The following is a 22329-nucleotide window of genomic DNA, read 5'->3' on the forward strand; positions in this document are numbered from 1 at the left end:
TACTAGGCTAACTGCCCTTGTGGGCCATTTTAAGCCTAGCCAATTATCCCTTGGGAGATTCAAACCCTGCACCTTGCGTTTGTAAGGCAAACACCTTACCCATTAGGCCATCCTCCATGTAGTCATAGTATATAAATGCTAAGTATGTGCATGCCAGAGTAGTTATGGTGTAAAGAAGATGTTGAATGTAGTAAAGAGGAGCATCATTGTATGAACCATGCTCTTTGGTTATGATCATTGGTTTCATTGTTTTGTTGACTGTTGACAGTGTGTTTATTATTTGGCTGTGAATAGAGTGGACAGCATGACATTTGAGTTGGATGTTAATATTTTAACTATACAAAAAGGTTTAGTTTAGCCTGTTTTTTGTAGGCCCATCTGTGTGAAATAAACTGCATTTCTACAAATGTTTGTCTAGCAGTTAATGCAAATGAGTAAAGCTATGAGCTGCAAATGAAGTGCTTCCTGTATTGCCAGGTTTAATTCCCTTGGCCTTCATTTGTCCTCTGTATGACTCAAGTCACTTCACCAACCATTACTACTGAAAAGGGACACTTACAGCCAGTGGGCTGACCTAGACTGTTAACAAATGCATAAAACATTTGTCTTTTGAATTCCAACATATTTCCCATAGCTATTAATTCATGCTTTACTATATGCTATTTGACTATGTTTCCTATCACATCTCTTGTCAGATGCATTCTCAATAAGTGTGTCAAGGGAAGAGAAGTTTACTGTTAGCCATGCTAAGTCTGTTTTTAATGTGAGTATTTTTGTTTTCTATGTAAAATGTCTGCCAGCAATTTTGGTGTAAACATTAAAATAAATGTTTTAAATTAGATCCAGATCTCTGTAAACATTGTAAAAGTAAAGAAAATAGGTTAGAAGAGTGGAAAGTTTTTTGTATTTATTTATTTTTATTTTACATTTATTCACCTGTCTGACTGGGCCAGTGGCCCTTTTTTTCAGTGGAGGCACAGAGAGAAAAGCTCCATTACAAAAACACATTAAAACAATACAAGAAATCAATAACAATCAAGAATACATAACTTTGGTAAATATAGGTAGTAAATAGTTTATCCATAAACAATAAAAACCGAGAGAGTAATATAAAGTGGAAAAAAGAAAGCTAACAAATAAACTAGCATGAAATAGCTTGTGCCATCATAGAGAAATGACTGATCAGAAGATCAATATCATGGTTTTGGTGGTAAACATTTATCAGGTACATGTATGGTATATAAACAAGAATATGGCTGATTGTTGCTATGCTAGTGTTACTTGTTCTAAACAGTGATATTGAGGTGAAGTACAAGATGGAGGGAATATGATGAAACTGAGGAAGCCTGAGATAGGTAGATAAAAATAGGAGCGGTGGTGAGCTTGAGATAGGTAGGGATTAACTGGAATTCCATGACAGAAAGGATAGTTTGAATGTTAGCATTTAGTAAGGAAGAGAGCTTTTGCTTGTAAGAACAAGTAAGGACAGAATGATCAGCCTGGATTAGTGCAGGACCAAAGCCAGTTTTTGGTTAGGTGTTCCTTAAGCAGTAGTTTAAATTTGTATGTGTTGCTAGAATTTAGTATTACCTGAGGCATGGAATTCCAGGACTTAGTTATTTGGTGGAATAATAGAGAGTTACTATAATAATTATAGTAAAATTCCCATTATCTTGGTCTCAAGCAACCAGTACTCTTAAGCAACCGGCATTTGATTGGCTCATATGCTGGCATACGAGCCAATCAAAAATCACAAAGCAGAGCCACTTCTACACAACGTGGAACAGCCCGCAGTTCCTCATTGAATAGAAGTGGCTCTGCTTTGCCATTTTTGAATTGCTTGTATACTGGTATATGAGCCAATCAAAAACTGCAAAGCATATCTCAAGCAACAGGAACATACAGTTAACCGGCATCTACCAATCCCCATGGGTACTGTTTAAGTAAGACTTTACTGTATTAGATGTAATTACTTTGAGAAGTAGTTTGTTGGAGGATCTTAGTGGTCTGCTGTTTGAGTAGGGCTGCACTAAGCTCTTGAGTGCTGGACAGTTGTCTGCATGGTAGAGGATGGAATGAGTGAAAGTTAGTTGGTTGAGGGACAGCAGATTGGGTAGTTCACTCCAATTTAGTTTATGAAGTGCTGTGCAGTGATGTGATCTTTAAGCGAGGGTAGTAGCAAATCTTGCAATTTTGTTATAGCAGGACTCCAGTTTGTTTAAATCTGATTTTCTGAGATTATTGAATATTGGTGAGGTATATAGAAGGGTAGAGAGTAGCATAATCTACTGTTTTAATATTGTTTTATGGTAACTGGGGAAATCCTACCGAGTAATGGAGATTGGTATGGCTGGGATGGGACCTTGGTCTATTATCCTACCTAGGGCTCCATTGGACCATGATTTGGCTCTTTATGCAAGCAGACAATATGCTCTATGTATATTCATAGAATATATTCTAGAATATATTCTATGACTATATGTAACAATATGTCTAGAATAATTTTTTTTAATAAGATAGTAGAAGTTTATTTGCAGTGTAACTGAGTGTTTCTGGGAGTTGCTGAGTAACCTTGGCTGGGGTGGCTTTGAGGGGCCAGGAAGTTGGGCTGCACATCTGTCCTTAGGGTTACTATGGTAAACCAAAAAACACAATTGTAGACTTCATACTTAAGGTCCAGCTTCACAGCAAATTCCAACAGCAAAAACAGATGATCCGGCTACCAGGCAGATAAAAAAACAGCAGTTTAATAAAAAACAGTAGTTTAATAAAATGCAGTAGGTTAGCACTTTCAGGTTTAAAAAACCTTCTTCAGACAATATACAAAAGTTTTGAACACCTTTTAAAATACATAGCAACCAATAAAAGACTCAGTAAAAAGCCCTCCTCTTTTTAAAAAAGGCTTGATAGGAATGATACCATTCAGGCCAGATGCTCTATCAGCACCCAGATTGATTATCCATCTAGTTTAATTACGTTCTATTATATTTCTCAAATAATGCCCCCCCCCCCGGTTAGATGAATAACCTGCAAAACCATAAAAGAAAATAGGTGCCCAGGGTACTGCTTTACGTGCTGATACAGGGCATTAAGTGTATTGGCTATGCATATAGCTGACATATGTTGTAACACCATGTCTTTCAGTCTACATTCGTTTTACCGACATAAAATGAACAATATTACATACAGTCAGCCAAGTATATGACAGCCAAGCAGTCAGCATATTGTTTCAATGAATAGCTCTTTCCAAGCAGTGGATGGATGAATGTGTTATTTCTAATATACTGTCAAGCTTTGCAATGTCTACAGGGGAATGTCCCTTGTTGCCCCGTGACAGGTTTCCTAACCCCCACTTGGCCTGTACAGAGCAAATTTTATTTATTTATTTATTTATTTATTTTTATTTTACATTTGTTAACCGGGCTAGTCCAACTGGATACATGTCCATTTTCAGTGGAGGCCCGAGGAGAAAAGCTCCGCTAACTACTACTTAACAAGTTAAAAAATATACAGAATTATGCAATAAAAAGAAAACATTTGCTTTAAATTTCTTCCAGAATGTATAGACACAAAGTACAATATGAGACTTAGCAGGTGAATAAGATTAGATATTTTACTTAGTTACAGTATTACTACATTATACGTGAGAAGCAAAATTAGATTTATGTCTAAATAATGTATAAATTTTATGTATAAATTCTATGTATAATTTTATGTATAAGTTTATGTATAAATTCTTACTATGTTTAAAACAAAATGTGGGTTCCTAAGTTATTAATGCCTTCACTCTATCATCAGTTAACAAGATTTTCCAATTTTGGCGAATAATGTCACAAATGCCCCACACATTGTTACTATAATTCAAAGTAACTCAAAGGGGCTGCCTGCTTATATCAGTCTCTCTGTCATATACCTGTACATTTCCAGAAAACCAGGGTTTTGCTTTGTTCAACCTCTCTTCTTTACTTTTATTAAATGCCCACTTTATTATGCTCTGATTATATTCCCTTGCTTTTAAGTTCACCATCAACTCTGCAGACTTCTCTCTATATGTCTCATCATTGGTACATAACCTAGATGTTCGAAAAAATTGTCCCTGAGCAATATTGTTAAATGTATATCTGGGGTGCCTACTATCATAGGCTAGGAAAATATTTCTCCAGCATTCCTTCCTATATAACACAGTCTCAATCCGTTGTTCTGTGTTTTTCATCACTCGGATATCTAAGAAATCTATAGTTGTATCCGAGAGTGAAATACTAAATCTCAAAAAATCAGCAGTGCTTTCCAGGTAGGTAACAAACTCATAAAGCTGTTCCTGTGTCCCTGTCCGAAGCAGGAAGACATCATCCACAAAATGGACCCAATATTCAAGGTACCCCCTCCATAAATGGTTTGCCTTGAATATTGCTTGATCCTCCCAATATGCCAACACTATGTTAGCATATGAGTATGCGCAGGGGGTGCCCATGGCCACCCCCCTGCTCTGACCATAGAAGCAACTATGATACATAAAAATATTGTTGCTCAACACACAGTCCAACAGTAAACATACACTGTCAATATCAGTTTGATTCAAGATTTCTGCTTGTTGCAGAAAGGCTTCAATGGCCATCAAGCCATATTCTTTAGTAATTACTGTGAGCAAACTGTTTATATCCAGGGTTGCTAGCAAATAATCCATGCAGTCAGCACTGGGACCTAAGTGACAGTGTAACGATTGCAAAAAAGGAGCTGTGTCCTTTAATATTCTAGGTACAGAAACCAAACACTTTCTTAGATGCGCCTCTACCCATATAGAAGCATGTTCAGTAGCCGACGCCCTTCCAGATAAAATTGGACGTAATGGTGGGTTCCTGGGATCTTTATGTATTTTTGGTAAAGCTTTGAACAATGGAACAACAGGATGTTCAATCAATATAAACTTGAGAGTGTCTTCATTAACAGTTGCTTAACCTTAAGTTGGAAAACTCATGCTTAACTTTACCAATAATCCTATTAATATCAACTGGTGTTAACTGTTGATAAGTATTTGAGTCCCTTAACAACATAAGAACACTATCATGATAGAATTCACTGTTCATGACTACAACTGCCCCTCTCTTGTCAACAGGTTTTATTATAACCTTAAGGTTACTGTGGTGGCTACTAAACTCTGGCAAGGGACAAAGTAGCAATGAGGTAAAGTCTCTCTCTCAATTTCCTGTCTTTAACTGGTGCTCACCTCATTACAAAATCAGGAGGCATGATAACTGCCTCAACATAACAACTGAAATACATGTCCTAACATCACCTATAGTAACAGCACAATTTCAGTCAAGCAGTTTAGAACAATCAGCTCTGCCGCTGTGCAGTTAATGATTAGTGATACGTAATGTCAAGTTGTTAATAGTATTCACTGAAGCACGCATATTCATGAAAGTTCCATTCACAGACATAATGGGCTAATCATTAATGAAAGTTTAAATAGAAACAGAAATAAATTAAACCTGCACAGGACAAGAACACATAGGTCAGTGACAAAATGTGTTCATGAAAATGCGTTATAAGATGTACTTTCATTGACTGTCGCACATATGGACACTGTAGGGTGACATGGCTAGTTATGCATTGTCAACAAGGAGATGACTAACAGCACAGCAGTTCTAGATATTACTATACTGACTAGCAGTTTTAATATGAGCAGATGAGACATGAACACAAAATAAAGCTTATTCACTTCTGACAATGGATCAGAATTAAACTTCAATGATTTACATAAATTAAGATAAGACTTACCTAGGTTTATAAACTTCTGAACAACATCCTAAAAGTTTTTTTCAAAGGAGAAAGCAGGGGAAAGGGAGAAACAGTGTGTTATTAATAGACAAAATGAAAATTAACAAAAAATGCATAGTCATTTAAAAACTTTAGCCTAGCTTTTCTTGCGTCTTCAACAGTATCAAAGTTCAGTACTCTTCCAACAACTGTCAGCAAAAGCAGAACAATTATCCTCAAAATATAGCAGCACTGAACAAACATTGAGCTAACTGCAATAAAAAGCAGGTCAAGACACTCCACATATATGTTTAAACAATGACAAATTACCAGTGGATTAAGAAACAAACAGTTTTGTCATATAAGAGGATGTCATTCACTTTATCATATTTAAAAACAGGTTATGAACAGCATGTTAGGTCAAAATGTATTTTAGAATTTGCTTAGTTAAAACTGTTAAAAAAATAAAGTGGTTTGAGAAAGTAATAACGTCACTTTCCAGAGGCATAACCTTGACACTACACACTGGAATTTCACAACTGAGTAAATGTGTAAGGTTGCTCGTGGCAACTTTGAAATGATGCATCATACTCAAAAAACTAATCAAATAAATTACATGCACATTTTCTTCAGTTTAACATACACAATAGAACTGATATTTACAGCACATATAGAATAGCAAAAGCAATTAAGAGTACATAAAACTTGAAAACCATTGATTAGAATGTGCTTCCTGGAAGAAGTAACATTTTTTTTACTTTTCTCCCTCGCTGTCTGCCAACTCTCAGACCAGTTAACCTATTCATATCTGCTTCATGAGAGGTAGGAGCCAAATAAAAGAGAGACTGTCATTAAGGCAACCATTATGAGTTTTCAGTTTTTAGCCCTATCCGCACTACATGTGCCCAGTATCATACTCCAGGGTTGGGTGTGCAATGGACATCACCAAAGCCATGTCACTCACTTCTGCAAGTGAAGTTACTCCTCAAGACTTCCCTACTCCAATAGGAGATAGTGCTACTGTGTGGTCTCCAGTCGCTGCCAGAGACTCTACGATGGAAATACGTCACTTTGATGTGCACCTCCACACCCTCATGCCCACCCCCCCCCCCCAAGAGAGGTAAGCCAGCAATGCAGTTTCACGTCCCCTTTCCTCTAGCCCTTCTAGCACATGCTTGAGTGTTAATCGAATTTGAGTCTCCTGGGATGTAATCAAGTCTTTATCCTTTTATACTACTAAAACTGGCCTAATAGAAGGAAATAACTGCAGGTACAGGGACCATAGGATTACATACAATATTTTTAGATTAGGATGGTTAGGGCAAAAAAAAGCTGATTAAGAAGGAGCTGTAGTTTTTCTGTAAGGTAAGAAAATCTACAGATTTGGTGGGCAGTCCTTAGCTGCATCAGAATCAGTGATCTTTCCTTGTGCCCCCCCCCCCCCCCCATTCAAGTTCTTATTTCATTGCTTTACTCTTTCCTTATACTGCCTTTGACAGCACATCACCCTGGCTACAATATCGGCTTCTTCCTGCTGAGCTGTCAAGTCAAATAGGCTGCTTGCTGATCTCCATGAATAGTCACTAAGTGACAGTTCATGCTCACACTGTCTACTGGAGACAGCTTTTTGCAGGGCAAAGTATGAATATGATGACAGTGACAACATAGCACAGAGATTGTCAGATGGTCTGTTCCAGATCCTTAAGTTATAAATACAGAAAAGAGCAGTGACTTTGAGGTCACACGGGTGGAATATGACAGTTATAGTTTTCTTACTCAAAAAGCTATTCCATGAGGGGAGCTCCTCATGCTCTAATGGTCAGGCTTTGGCACTCTCACCATTGCAGCCTGGGTTTGGTCCAAAGTCAAGGAAGCATCAATGCATTCTCTGGCAGTTAGTACAGTGGAGTACAGCTATGAGCTTCTGCTTCCAGCACTCCAAAGATGGATTCCATTAGTCTCCATTTGCCTACTGTGTGACTCTGAGCAGGTCACTTAACCAGACAGTGCTCTGGGGTAATTGGGAAATGCAGCTAGGCTCCTCAATGGTATTCTACACCACATGACTAGTGACAATCTAGGAAAGATAGTCCATCAAGCCTTTTCTGCTTTTAAAAATAAAAATATGCTTTTGATGGAAACCACTAAAATGTGAGACTGCACTTTTCACCCAGATGTGGCAGTCTGAGACTTCATAATTTGGGGAGGAAGGTCTTAAAGCCCACTGCACAGAAGAGGTCAAGCACTTTGCTTCCTCTACCAGAAAATAATTATAAATGGAATTATTGTGTTTGCTTGAAGTCAGGCTCATGTTGACATAGTTTAACATATTGTGCCACCTAAAACTAACAAACGTCAATTAAACTAAATGTTTATAACAATGCTCTACTCACTGCATATCTGGGTCTGAGTTCATAATGGGAAAATTGTTTAGATGCTATATAGAAAGGAGAAATGTGTCTTAAACTCAACAAGGAGCTTAGGCTAGAAATCACTGAACAATAAAACAACTACATTCTAAGATGGATAAGGTAATTAGTGACAACATTAAGAACTAAGGAGACCATGTTGCTAGATTTACTGACAAAAGTAAAGCACAAACAACTATGAGTCAGGAAAGGTCTCTCATTAACTGTGAGTACAATACCATCTCGGCAGAGGTGCTATTTTGCCTTTGCTCTAACCAGATGTATCTGTATAGTGTTCTGACTACTGCTTAAATTGTTTGTAGAGTTTATTGTTTTACACCATCTTTAATTTTTGTTTTGCATTTAATTTGCATAGTTAAATACCAAAAAAATGACAACTGAAACAGGACAATTTAAGGAGACAGATATCATCTGGGGGTCTGGTGTGCATGATGAAAACAGAGAGGCAGCTGAAAAGAAGGATCATAATTTGTCACCACCAAGCATTCCTTACAGATTTAGGAGAATATATCAGATAAATTATACAAATTTCCATTTTGGACAAATCTGCCACCTCCATCAGAAAATCAAAGGCTAGTAGCTGTCCTGCAAAAGTTAGTGTACTATTTCAGCTTAAAAATAAAGCATGACGCTTTGCAAAATATAGAAGATTATAACTCAGTCACAGATCATAATGACTTTGTTATGTATTCTCAAAATAGATTCTAAGAAATTCCACTTGAGAGCAAAGAAGTGATTCCAAGCAATTAATCTTGAGAGCAAAGCTCAAGAGACAAATCTCTTGGAACCCATTCTGAGAACACAAACCAAACAGATGTTATACCCTTGACCTGATCTGTCTAACAGCTTTGAAAACAATAACATGCCTCAGGCTGTCATACAAACAGTAGCCAGAACTGAAGTGGACCTCTCATCAATTGGCATTTTGCTCTGCCGCAGTTTTGTATGTTAGGGAATGGACGTCTGTTAGAAGTCTCTTTCTGTGAGTCCTGATGCTGCAAAGAAACTATACTGAAATAGGCCTATGGTGAACCTGGAGTTTGCCCTTTTCTTCACTGTGTGAGATCATGCTGTTAGTATATATAAACTGGGATGTATATGGGGATCTTTTTCCACATCAGGGTTGCTGGGAAAGGTCTTGCCACCTGCAAAAAAAAAGTTTATTTTAGGTTAACTGAAAGTGATTTTCAGCAAATTTGTTTTGCAGTATTGGGACTTACAGAGATATAATTTGTAGACTTATCACCAAGCCATTTTGTTTTATGTATGTGTATCAGTTTGAAGTATATTACAGCCTTCAAAGCTGTCAGCAGGTTTCTGACAAAGTTCTTAGAAATCATGGGATGTTCAAGGCCACTGAGTCTTGTGACCATTATGCCCTGTCTGCTCCCATCCTAGAAAGTGTTGCCCTTCTCAAGGAGGACTACGCCAGTCATGCCTAGGGTGGCTTTATGAATACCTGTCCAATTACCCAGGTCCTGTTTGAAGGAAGATAAGGTATTACACTGTTTTATCTGCAGGCAGAGTATAGACTGTGGTGGTGGTGCTGCGGTAGTGTTGTCGCCTCAGTAAGATGTTGTCCTGTTCGATTCTCAGCTAGAGCGTCTTCTGTGTGGAGACATGCGTGAATGGGCATACCTTCATTGAAGGTTGTACATCAGGGCTGGCAACTTGGCATGTAAAAATCTACTGCCAACCATTAGCGGACCGGAGTTCCACTGTGGCGACCCCTAACCGGGAAAAGCCGAAAGACACAACAACAATCTGCAGGCAGAGTATATTCCAGAGATGAGGAAGACAACATGCTAGCTATGCCCTTGCAACTCCCACTCTAATATCACCCACCCCATCCAACTACTACATTTCTTTCCACTCCACTAACTACCTTGATTATAGCAAGCTCAGATGCTCATAAGCCTAGTACTTATTATACAGCAGGAACTTCTCATTGTAACATTTGTTAATGTCTGTTATGTACTTCACAGATAAAGATTCTAGTTGTCTACTGATGTACTATGTTCTTCATCTGTAAATATGTTGTAAGTAATTGCTATGTTAAATTGTTAATCGCTATGTAATCCTATGTAACTACTGTCTGTTTATTTTAACTGTGGAGCTTTTCTCCCCGGGCCTCCGCTGAAAATGGACCTACGTCCAGTCGGACACTCCTGGTCAACAAATTTAAATAAATAAATAAATAATCTATCTCTTCACCTTGTTTTATTAATCTGCTGAATCAGGTTTAGATCTCTTGTTCTGGTATTTGTGGTACTATTTGATTTGGTAGGGAACAAGATATCCTGTATTATTGGGTCTCTGATTGCTCAGAAGGCAATACATTAGTGTCCTCTTAGGAACCTATAAGATACAGAAAAGAGGGACAGTGCTTCTAGCCTTCACTAGTAGCTTTCTGATTTTAAGTCTGTTATCCTCTTTGTTAGGAACCTCTGGGGTCATTCCAACTGTGTGATACGTCTGGTGAGGTACAGCCCAAGTGGGACATTGCATTCTACAATTGGTCTGATCAGTGCTAACTACAAGGAGGCAATAACCTATTTGATCTGGAGGATATTCCTTTGATGATCAACTGTTACAAGTAGAAGGATTTCCTGACAACATTTGCTACATGGTGGCCAAAGTAGAGGGGAATTATCAAACCAAGTTCCCAGGTCACTAATTACATTTTCATTTTGAAGTGGGGTATTGTCAATGCTATATATTGGGGGGGGGGTTGTCTGCTTAATGTGAGAAAGTTACATTTCATTTTTAGCATTTAATTTAAATTGATTTTCAATAGACCAGAACTTTATAAGTATAGGTTCTGTGTCAGAGGAGGATTTGATAATGATTTCCATTTTACAGTCATCTGCAGATTTGGTTTGCCATAGGTCATGGCTTTTAGTCTGTAGTTCATAGAAGTTAATATCAATCAAAATATTCCTAGCACTGTGCCCTTCAGGACAGCATTGACCACCTTTATAGTCTCTGATACTGCCCCTGCTACCTACACCTTGTGTGTTCTGCCTTTTAGCCAATTTACTATCCATCTTACCACATACTCTAAGGATCTATTTGTAATACATTTCATTTATTAATTATATTAGCATGGGAGATTGTGTCAAATTCCTTGGTCAAGTCAAGATAAGTTGTATGTACAGTGTGACCACTGCCAACAGCTTGTGTTACCTTCTCAAAGAAGTTAACCAGTTTCATTAGACAAGACCTGCTTTTTACAAAACCAAATTGCTGATGATCTAACCTGATGAGATTTTTAATGTCAATGTTTCTGACGGCCTATAGTTTCTGGGATCAGTAGTAGGGCCACCTTTGTGGAGTGGCATCAGCAGTGCTGTACAGCATGATTCCAGGACTGAGCCAGTAGTCAGGCTGAGGTTCAATAGCTTCTGTAGATGTTCCACCAAGGGCATGTTCAGTATGAGTTAACAAACAGCCTGGTATGTTAAATAGTCCCATGTCTTGGATAACACTTTCAGTACATGTCCTTTAAAGATGATGGGGATCTGTGAGCTACAGGGAGGTTAGGGCTCTGGATAGCCATCTCAGGGATGAAATTTACACTGAATCTATTTACTAGGATATTGGCAATGCCCTCTGGGTCTCAACAGATTTTATTATTTAGTATGAATTCTGTACATTGTTGAGTGTTATTTCTTAGTTTTCTTACATAACTAAAGAAGGATTTCTAATTGTCATTGGCATCAGATACCAATCAGAATTCATAGGCTACCTTAATAGATATAAGAGTCTTTTTAAAATTCTTAGTCAAATTCCTAATATCTTCCTTGATTTGGGGTCCTTAGATCTGCGGTATATTCAAATTAGCTTTTTTTTCCCTTTTATTGCAGATTTTATTTATGCCAGCCAACACCAGGATGGTTTGCTTTTAATTTTTTTATTATATTTGGATATGTATGGGACTGGCAATTCTATCCATTTATTTATGTAGGCATAAAATTCCTTTGTGAATACATCTGCTGTAACAAAGACTGGGTGATGGTGTTACAACTTAATTTTGAGCCTTCATTGCAGAATTTCAAGGAAATTTATGTCTTTAGATCATTACATTTTGATAAATTGGTTTCAGGGGTTGGTAGCAAGTAGTGCAAAGCTGACTAAAACACTAAGAGCTATGTAAGAACACTGTTATAACAAACTATAGCAATGATCTTAAGGTGGAGCATCACTATAATAAGGTTAGTATTGCTTTTTTCTTGATTTAGTAGCAGAGACAGTGTACTCCATGTATTCCAATATTGTTTTATATTAACGAATTCAAGATTTGATATTAAAGATCTAGAAATCAAAAAGTAATCTAGTCTGGAGGACTGATATTTGTAATAATGAGAAGAAAAAAAAAAAAAAATATATATATATATATATATATATATATATATATATATATATATATACTTTTTAAATTATGACATTTCCTCAAAACATTATAATATCAAACTTCAAATAATCAAACTGTTAGTTTGAAAAACAAATCTTCAGAAAAAAAACACCCAGTAATCATATATACCAACTATGAGATTGCACTACCATGGGCCTAGGGCATATTCCCTGATCACAGCGGTTCTGCGATCAAATAAACAAACAAACAATGGTACTTTCAAACAACTGACTTTTGATCAGCTGTACTGGCTTTTTAGCACTTTGACAAAACAAACTTTCTATTACATGTAGGTAACCCATATTTTCTGGCTGGGGTATTTGATGCTAGTGGTTTACAAGATCATTAGCCTTTCATTGTAGCAGGGTCACATATGAGAGATGGTCAGAAGGTAAACAATAATTACATATTTCTGGCAGTGGTGTAAGCAATAAATTCCAATTATCTGCCAGAATAACAAGATACTTTTGGAATTTATCTGAAAAGGATTACAGTTTAGCAAGAAAAAAATAACATTGTTCTCATAAAGAATGTAAATAGAAGCTAAAAGAATGAGAAATGCAAGGCTTTTTAAACTGTTTCAAAAAACATGTAGTTTCTGAGCCTGAGATTCCTTCAGTGAAAGATAAATCAGAAAACTTTTAACAATAATAGCTATACAATTTTCATGTTTTTGACTAACAGTTGTTATTCCATAAAAATTCAACCTTTTCTTAATGTAATAATACTGTTGTTTTGCTTTTTTTAATTTACTGCAGCAATGATTTTGCAAAAACTTCATATAATTCCATTTTCATGTGATCATGTCAGTTACACATTATATAAGCAATCATTCATAACAGAGCTTCCATTTACACTTCTTAAATTTTCAAAAATTAGTCCTCCAGGACACTGTGACATGGGCAGAACTTACACGCCCCCTACTAACTTCAACTTAATCTGCATTTGCAATTCTACTCAAAAAGGTTAGGTCTGGAATACATGACCGTCCTCTACACAGAATGCTATTATCCATGAAAATATGTCCAACAAGCCTCCATGTGTACATATAGCCTGTAGTGCCACTCTTCCAAATCCTCCACATCATCATCATCTTAGAGATAAAAATGCTTCTGTTATGGAAGGTTGTAAAATGGTCCTTCACATCATAAGAGCATGTTCTTACATGATTGAAAACTCTCCACTTCATTCAAAGTAATGGGACAGTTCAAAACTAGTTTAGTTTTTTTCCAGGGGAAACAAGTCTTGCTGCACTTATGTTTTATTTATCCTTCGTTGACCAGGTTAGTCCCCTGTTAGTGACCTATTTTCAGGGGAGACCAAGGTGGCATTAATAATGCTGAGGGAAATTTGGCCAAAATATAAGGTAACTTCCCTTACTCTTTTCAATATGTGCCATGGGATCCTTTACATCTACTGGAGCTATCACCAACTCAGCCAGATTGGACAGTAGTTTAAACTTTCATCTGAAGGATGGCACACTTTGGAATGCAACACCTAGCACTATAGTGTGATCTCAGAATTGGTACACATAAAGTTGCAGGGTGCTGTTGGCATTAGTCAGATTGTTGATGAGTGCGGTGAAGGGTGTTAGTGTTTGTGTGTACGTGATGTGGGAGTGTATACATGTGGATTTAAATGAAGGTGAAAAGTTTGGGGTATGCATGTTACTGTGTGATTGGGTGTATGTTTCCATCATGTTTTTGAATCACGTGAAATCATTGTGCAATTAGATCATTCAATATGTATTATCATGTGTATACATATACATGTACACATATCTGTGTATGCACACACACACACACACACACACACACACACACACACACACACACACACACACACGTACACACACACATATAAAATGAAATGGACTTAGTTCCTTGTGTAAACATAAGTGGTAGCAAAGCAAAGAAAAATTATAAAGGAGGAAGGGGGTATACAGCTTGTCTGCATACAGATATCCTAGAAACATATTATATTGAGTTTATGATTAAGTTTAAAACACATTGTACACATTATATTACTAAAGTTAAAACAAAAGTATACTTGCAAATGTCATACAGTATACCTGACATTGCTTGCAACCAGAAAAGGTCACAAAGTTGTATGTATAACTGTCAAACAACACACCTATCCCCTGAAACTAGCAATTTAACCAAGTACAATATATATATATATATATATATATATATATATATATATATATATATATCTGACGAGAAGCATATAAAAGATCTGACAACATGAAATAAGCAATGATTTGGCCAACAGCCCTACTATACTTAATTTCCCTCATGACAAACATACTTTAATTCAAGTTATCACAACTTTACTTGACATTTAGTTCCAACAGTCAAATCTCAAATAACTTTTCTAATTAAACTGTAGAACTTATTAAACTGTGGATTCTACATAGACAGCAATTATGTGAAGTCATCATCTAAGAGATATATTATTTTACCCAAAGGTAAGGGCATGCAAAAATGATAGTAAGTAAAAATAGATGACTCACATTTTACACATTACAATGGTAAATACATAATTATGTGACAAACAGCTGAAAGTTATATCCAAATTGTAGTTAAACATCCAACCCTAATGCCCAGTGAAAAGCTGCATATAAATCATATACCACCCACCATGAACCAAAGATCTGGACATGTCTCTCAAGCTATATAAATGCTGGCATATAATTATTATCATGTCATTAAATGATTCCAGTTTAAATCCATATAAAATGATAAAAGACAACTGGTGTTCAGCTGTGCAATTACAGCAAAGCCTGTATTCATATTTGATGCCATGGAGCTCAATATTGCCATGCTTGGCTAGTTAGAGTAACAAAGTATAAAAAGAAACAAAAATATGCATATTATATGTAAAGCAGAAGGATTTTAATAACCATTAAATAACTGGTTGTATACATACATTAGTGTGACTGAACTTGACACTGCATATATAATTTATGGCACATTTACACACTGCAGCCAAAGAGCCACGTTAAATGTACTGTGATAGCTTAAGTAAAAATACATGCAATGCACAGTATAATTCCTTATATCACTACAATGAAGAGAATTCATAAGCATATATCATACCAACATTAATACTGGGTAGAAAACCCTAAAATGCATTTGTATCATTATAGCCTGTGATAAATATAACTTAATAGCTCTCTGTATAAACATGAACTGATCAATGCAAATAAATGCCTGTAAGTCATAATACCAGAACATCTGAAGTACTGGCATGAAGTGTAGAACACAATTATATAAAAATACTGATACAGTTCCTTCTCCTAAATGCATTTGTACAACAGCGTACCAGATTTCAAGTACAAAATTAAAACAATCAATAGAAATAAATTAACAATTTATTGTGGGCCTGAATAAGAATGCAGAAATAAGGTTTTAAATAAATGGGTCAAATGCTTCTATGATAACACCAAATATCTAGTCACTAGTGCATTCCAATATGAGAAAATAATGTAGCAAAGGAGCTCAAAAAGGAACTTAATGTTTGAATCTATATTATTTCACCCAGACAGTTTGTAACTTTGCATTGAGTTAGTTTAAAATCTGCAGGAAGACCTGTAAAGTACTGCTTACTCCTGGTTGACAATCTTGAAAATCCAAGTCTAGGCCTTTTAAATCTGATAAATTCTAATTGTACTGTCCTTCCAGAAAGCTTTTATTAGCCCAGTATGTTATTTAGAATAGTTTCACTGTCCTAAATGTACACACGATTTGCAAAAATATGGTTGGATGTTTACATGGTCATCAAAATCATTATCTCACATAGTTGGATTGCATTGAAGGTCCTGATACATTTTTTGTTAACTGTTACAGACTCTTAAGGCTGCAGTGCATAAAGACTGACAGACAGACAGACAGAACCGTGTTTTAGTCATTGAACATGTTTGATTTAAAAGTACTTGGCACAGGGAATTTCAAACAAAGTTCATTATCAGAAAAGCACCCCAGAGATTCACAGACCTCTCATGATATTCTGGTTTCTCTAAACATGAGGATTTATCTGGAGTGGATAGAGGAAAGCTACTTTATATGCTTAAAATCAATTCCTTTACCTCTCGTTTTGAATTAGTGTAAATTTCTCTAGAGGGCTTCATTCTTAGGACAGTGGTTGAATATAAAACACATAACAAACAGAAAGCAACTTTTCAACTAAGATGCTGACTCTATAAGCATAATAGTATGGTGACTTTGCAAAGTACTGCTCACTCCTGGTTGACAATCTTGAAAATCCAAGTCTAGGCCTTTTAAATCCTACAGAAAAGTGTTTGGATGGTTGTGGTTACTGAAATGGGGGTGGGTAGGTTGGTGATGTAAGATCAGTTGTGAATAAAACTATGGCATGGATAGTAAAACATTTCAGTGCTGCTTTTTTCAGGTGACATTAACTAGTGGGTCTTGAGAAGAAAAACAGTTTGGGGAAATTAGAAAAATGTCAGCCAGTAATAGTTCAATTATCATACAAGAGTTTTTGTGCTTTAGTGCTTAGGACTGCTGTTGCCCAAGTCTGACTCTCAGTCAGACAAATTTTAATACATATTTTTGCTGCTAATTTTATGGTATAGTGCTTAGGCAGATGGTTTCATGGCTGCAGTTTACTGCAGTGCTTAATAACAGAAACATGGGGGGGTACATTTACTTATCCTGTTGATTTTTGAGAGGGGACCTCTGCCTAACCTACAAAGCCTTGAATGATGTGGTTCTGTGCAACTTTCATCTTTACAAAACTAATAAACTCTAAACACCTGCTCAAGTAAGCTAAACTTCTACCATGATATAAATAAGACCTGCTGGTGTGATAGATATCTGTCAAAGAGAATAGCTTTTTTATGGAATAGCCTCCCCAAGAATGTAAAGCATGGTAGCTCCTCATTCTTTTTAAGCACAACCTAGATGTGTGGATAGGCATTTATAAGTATACTCCCAGGCTGGCCCCTAAAGCCTTTATGGAATAGGGGCAAAACAAAGTCTAAAGTAATTCAACCTATTGGGAGTCTGTTATTAATTAATGTCTTGTTAAATTCAATTTGGGATCAGATGGCTAGGCAACCTAGTATTAAGGTATGAACCTTTGTATCTATAGTATATATAAAGCAATCTAGAATTCCTGCTGTTATTGTCATGTTTCTGTAGCTGCCATAATCTTCTGATTACGAATAGTACAGTGCAGGTGCTTACAAAGTTTATGATAAGATACTGTTAAGATGTCGATACAGGTTTGTAAAACTTTTAGCATGTTTTAGGGTGAGAAAGGCTGTAGAGTTTTTCTTTTTCTCTTAGCTTAATAGTTGAAAGGTACATTTCATTCATAAACTCGTGTAGTTTACTGTATCATTTTTATATTAAGTATATATGTATATATATGTATATATATATATATATATATATATATATATATATATATATATATATATAATATATATATATATTTTTATATTTATATATATATATATATATTACTTACATGTGAATTCATTTAACAGCCACATTAACACAACCTCCTCAACAAGAAAGAGTAGAAAATAAATAACTTTAATTTTGAAGCAAACATTACAAGTGAAATACATATTGGACTGTTTCTCTTATTCTAATGAAAGTTGGAATTTATATATTTATTCCACAAGTTATATGTATTCAAAAAACTAGATGTTGAAGAGATTACTGTCACTGCAATGACACTAAACAACATGCTGTAAACTCTACTTTTATAGTTTCAGTCTACAGGAAAAATGCATATGTGTCTTTACAAAATTATATTTAAAATGACATGATTATACCATCAAAGATATACTCAGTAAACGTAAAATGTATTTTCTATGTAGTTTGTTTACTGTAGTTCATATATTACCTCATTTGAGTCACTGTCAAAAACATCAAAAGGGCCATCTGAAACAGGACTGATCAAAAGAGCATCAAACTCCTTCTCAACTTCAAAATTGCCAATGGTATTCTGAAGTCCCAGAGCTGTATAAAAAAAGATCAATCAGTGCTTCACATATTTCTTTCTAATTAACATGCTAGTTCATATCACATGTTCTACAACATTTACAATATTGCTATAAACCAAATGAGATCTCGAAATAAATTCTGATTAGATTTGCAATGAGTCTGAACCCTGTCTTAGGAATATCAGAAATTCAAAAAGTACTATAATAATTTTTGCATGCTCCAGTTTAAGAAAGTATAAATTTTTTTTCATTTTCTTTACAACTCTTTGTGTTTTTATTAATACAGTTGAATATGATTTGGATATGGAAGACTGACTTATAGTCCAAAACAGTAAACACTGTTTAATCTCTAAAGTTGATTTAATATCAAATATAATCAGAGAAAAGAACACTCCCTACTTGATTTTCTAAACAATAGCCAAACAAATGACTAGATAGGCAGATCATATTTATCTAAAATATATAAAATAACCAAATAACTAAGGACTATAGGTGTTGTATCAAAGATAATTATTGGGATTATGATCACCAAAAGGGATGCTCATCTTTAACTACAATAGATAAAAATGATTTTACCAACCTCAAAAAGAACAGTGCTATATTTTAAAGGTTATTTTCTTGGAAATCTTTATATAGGTCATTTAGCACTCCACACAGAATCAAAATTGTATACAAAAAGGAGGATATTTGTTGTTGGATGTATAAATACTTAATCAGAGATAATTGGTTGCATGTGGTTTATGACTGTGAAGTTCTACAATCTTTTTTTTTTTTGGGGGGGGGTTTATGCAAATACTGAAGTCTGATGAATTTATGTTAATTCAACTTTTGGTGTTGTTTAATGTTTCCATTCCTGAATGTGTATCCATGCATCAATATCCATTTCCCTGGAGCTACTTAACAATAGTCAGGATAATTACTACAGAGCATGGGAAAGATGAAAGCAGCACTTCATTAATGCACAGTTTATAAATGTTGTAATTGTTGTATGGCAAAAAGAAATGCCTACTATTAAGATGAAAATTAACAAAATATAAGTACTCGATAAAACTGACCTTATTGAAAGAGAAATATTAATCTCTGCTCTACAATCAGTTTATACTGTTTGAGTGTTTAATGAATCTTAGTGATGTATGTAGTGTAAATAGTTTTTTTTAATTGTTAGTACATTTCTTCTTGTATACATTTCCATAAACACAAAATGACACAAAAAGTACAACAATAATTATTTCAGGTATATAACTAGCCACATTAGCTACATTTTTTCAGACTTAGAAAGAATACTAAACCACTGGTTATAAAGTAAAATTTTATGAACCCCAGCCAAAATCCATTGAAATCTGAAAATTAATTTGAAGTAGACTTTTAGTCATGTCTTAACATGGAGAGGAGGCAAAGCTTCACACCACTCACACAGTGGGTTTCTTTCCCTATAATCAAATCTGAAGTTGATGTACCTTGAGGAAATATGAAATTTCCCTGCCATGACCTCACTAAAAAAGACTGGTTTTGTACTAAGCAATGAATGCAACAGCAGTCAGTGCAAGCATTGTACACTGCAAAGAAAGTTCTAGGATCACTTGAATTCTGGAACTTTGGAAGTATCAATGAAGTCTTATTCCACAGTTTAGCAATTCAGATACTTTCTACTGTTACAGCAGTTGTACATTTTCAGGCATTAGATGCCATTCCAACTTCAAGAATAATGCAATAATCAGATTAGTTGGCAGTTACCAATACTAAGATATGGCTTAATTTCTGTGATCAGATAAATAGTCTATCATATAATAAACTTAAACAATAATTGATGAGTGAGTGTGGGCATATTGAGGATTTACCCACAGTTATCATGGTTTGATTAAGAGGTCAAAGCTAGAGTGATTAAACAAAGCCAACCATGGTTAAATCCTCCTATACCCACACCCATTAGTCAGTTATTGCTATTATACAATGACTTAGAAAGAAATTGTGTACTTTTCTTAAATAATGTCATGTATAATGGCACCATTTTGTTCCTCCACATTGTTTACGCATTCATCTGTGTTTGTCAATGTACTGCAGATGCATATGGAACTTGCATTCCCACGTTTCAACAGTACATCACTGCTGTTGAAAACAAGCAATGGAGAAAGGAAGATCTCCATTTCTTTTTTTTTTTTTAATTAACTATAAAATCCAGACAGTTTAGTGGTATGAGAGAGACAGGGCAGAAAGAAATATAAAGAAAATCAGATACATTTCTTTAGTTTTAAGAATCTGCCTGATTTTCTCTGTATCTGCTCTGCCCTCCATATGTTCCTTTCAACCTCATAGCTAAAACAAATATTGACAAAGCCTTAAATAATGGGGTACAAAGGCCCCAGGATAGAGACCAATTGTATGTGTTGCTCTTATAAACTTAGAAAGCTGTTAGAATGACAAGATCTGTATCATCATGCATTGTTTGAAGAATATGAAGTCTGAAACTGAAATGTATTTCGATATTTAATGACTTCACTCCTAAGTGATTTGTCAGAAAACCACAAATTTTATGGAGAACCGACCAAAAATATGAGCAAAAATCTGGACAGTTGAGACATATGCCTCCATACCATATACAAATAGAAGAAAGTCTGGCCACTCAATTGTTCTTCAGGGACAGGACTTTTTCTGTTGGTATATGCTTGATTTACAAGGGGCACACTGGTTGAGCTGACCAATCAGCATGCAAGTTTATGAATAATAATGAGCTATCATTATATAATGATAAATAATAAGTGAGATTATTTCAAGTTAGCAATAAGTACTTATATGTGGTGAAGCTGTAATTCCTGTACCAGCAATATTAATGTGAGTATCTTCATTAAGCAGGAGCGAAACTAATATTTAAATGGAGATATAAAGATCAAAATTACCAAGTGATAAGCTAACTTCTCAATATAAACTTCCTTTAAAATACTTAGCAATGATCCATGACTGTGTGTGGGTATATCAGGATTTACCCAGGGTTTTTGTGGTTTGATCATGAGGGTGAATCCTGGCAGAATTTTATTCCACCTCATTTATGTCATATACATTGAAAGATTATAGCACAATACATGCCATATAAAACTGAATCAAGGAATAAATGAAAATAAAACTGGTGATGATTAAGTATAAATAGTGATGAGAAAGTAAAGCATTTTTGCTAATTTCGAAAGCATGTAAATAAAGTCTGTTTTGTTAATTCTCAAACCTAAAAGGACATGCTCAGTACAAGACTGCAGTCACAAAATTGGACTGCAGGTAAGTACTAAAAATAGGTTAAGAACATGTTCAGTTCCAAATAAGCCGAGTAGAAACAAAAATAAAAACAAGGAAAACAGTAGCTCACTTATTATAGATAAAAACAGACAGTGTCAGTTAATAAAGCACTTAGAAAAAGTATCTATCTGTGCCTATCTTGCAAATGTTTGATTACATCTATGATATACATACATTGTAGTACCACAGTGGAATAGATGGGTAGTCAGATTCAACAATAATGTCACTACCCCAAATATAACCACAAATGAGATTCCAGTCCTTATTGTTACACAAGGCAAGAGATTACATTTTATCTAATATATGAAGTAATATTAGATTCTGATGGCAAGTCTGATATAAAACAAAAAAAATTTGCAAAAAGCAAAAATACAGTGTTTGAAATTTATAAGTTCAGAAGTACTATATAAAAACAGAATGAAACATCACACCTATATCAAGCTGAGGACCCTAGTAAAGAAAAG

At 35.3% G+C, this 22329-nt stretch overlaps 1 protein-coding gene across 7 annotated transcripts in view; it reads right to left on the bottom strand.

The window, feature by feature from the left end:
- Window positions 1-22329, bottom strand: part of GDA (guanine deaminase) — a 1032722-nt gene that overhangs the window by 156299 nt on the left and 854094 nt on the right. For all 7 annotated transcript variants that reach the window (XM_044064387.1, XM_044064391.1, XM_044064386.1 and 4 more), the window contains 2 exons: window positions 18484-18599; window positions 5779-5806 (listed from right to left, as the gene is read on the bottom strand). In XM_044064387.1, the coding sequence (XP_043920322.1) occupies window positions 5779-5806; window positions 18484-18599 (144 nt within the window). The remainder of the gene's footprint in view (window positions 1-5778; window positions 5807-18483; window positions 18600-22329) is intronic.

Source organism: Protopterus annectens, chromosome 2.part2 (genome assembly GCF_019279795.1).
Source record: "Protopterus annectens isolate FY-2018-M chromosome 2.part2, PAN1.0, whole genome shotgun sequence".
NCBI classification, from domain to species: Eukaryota; Metazoa; Chordata; order Ceratodontiformes; family Protopteridae; genus Protopterus; species Protopterus annectens.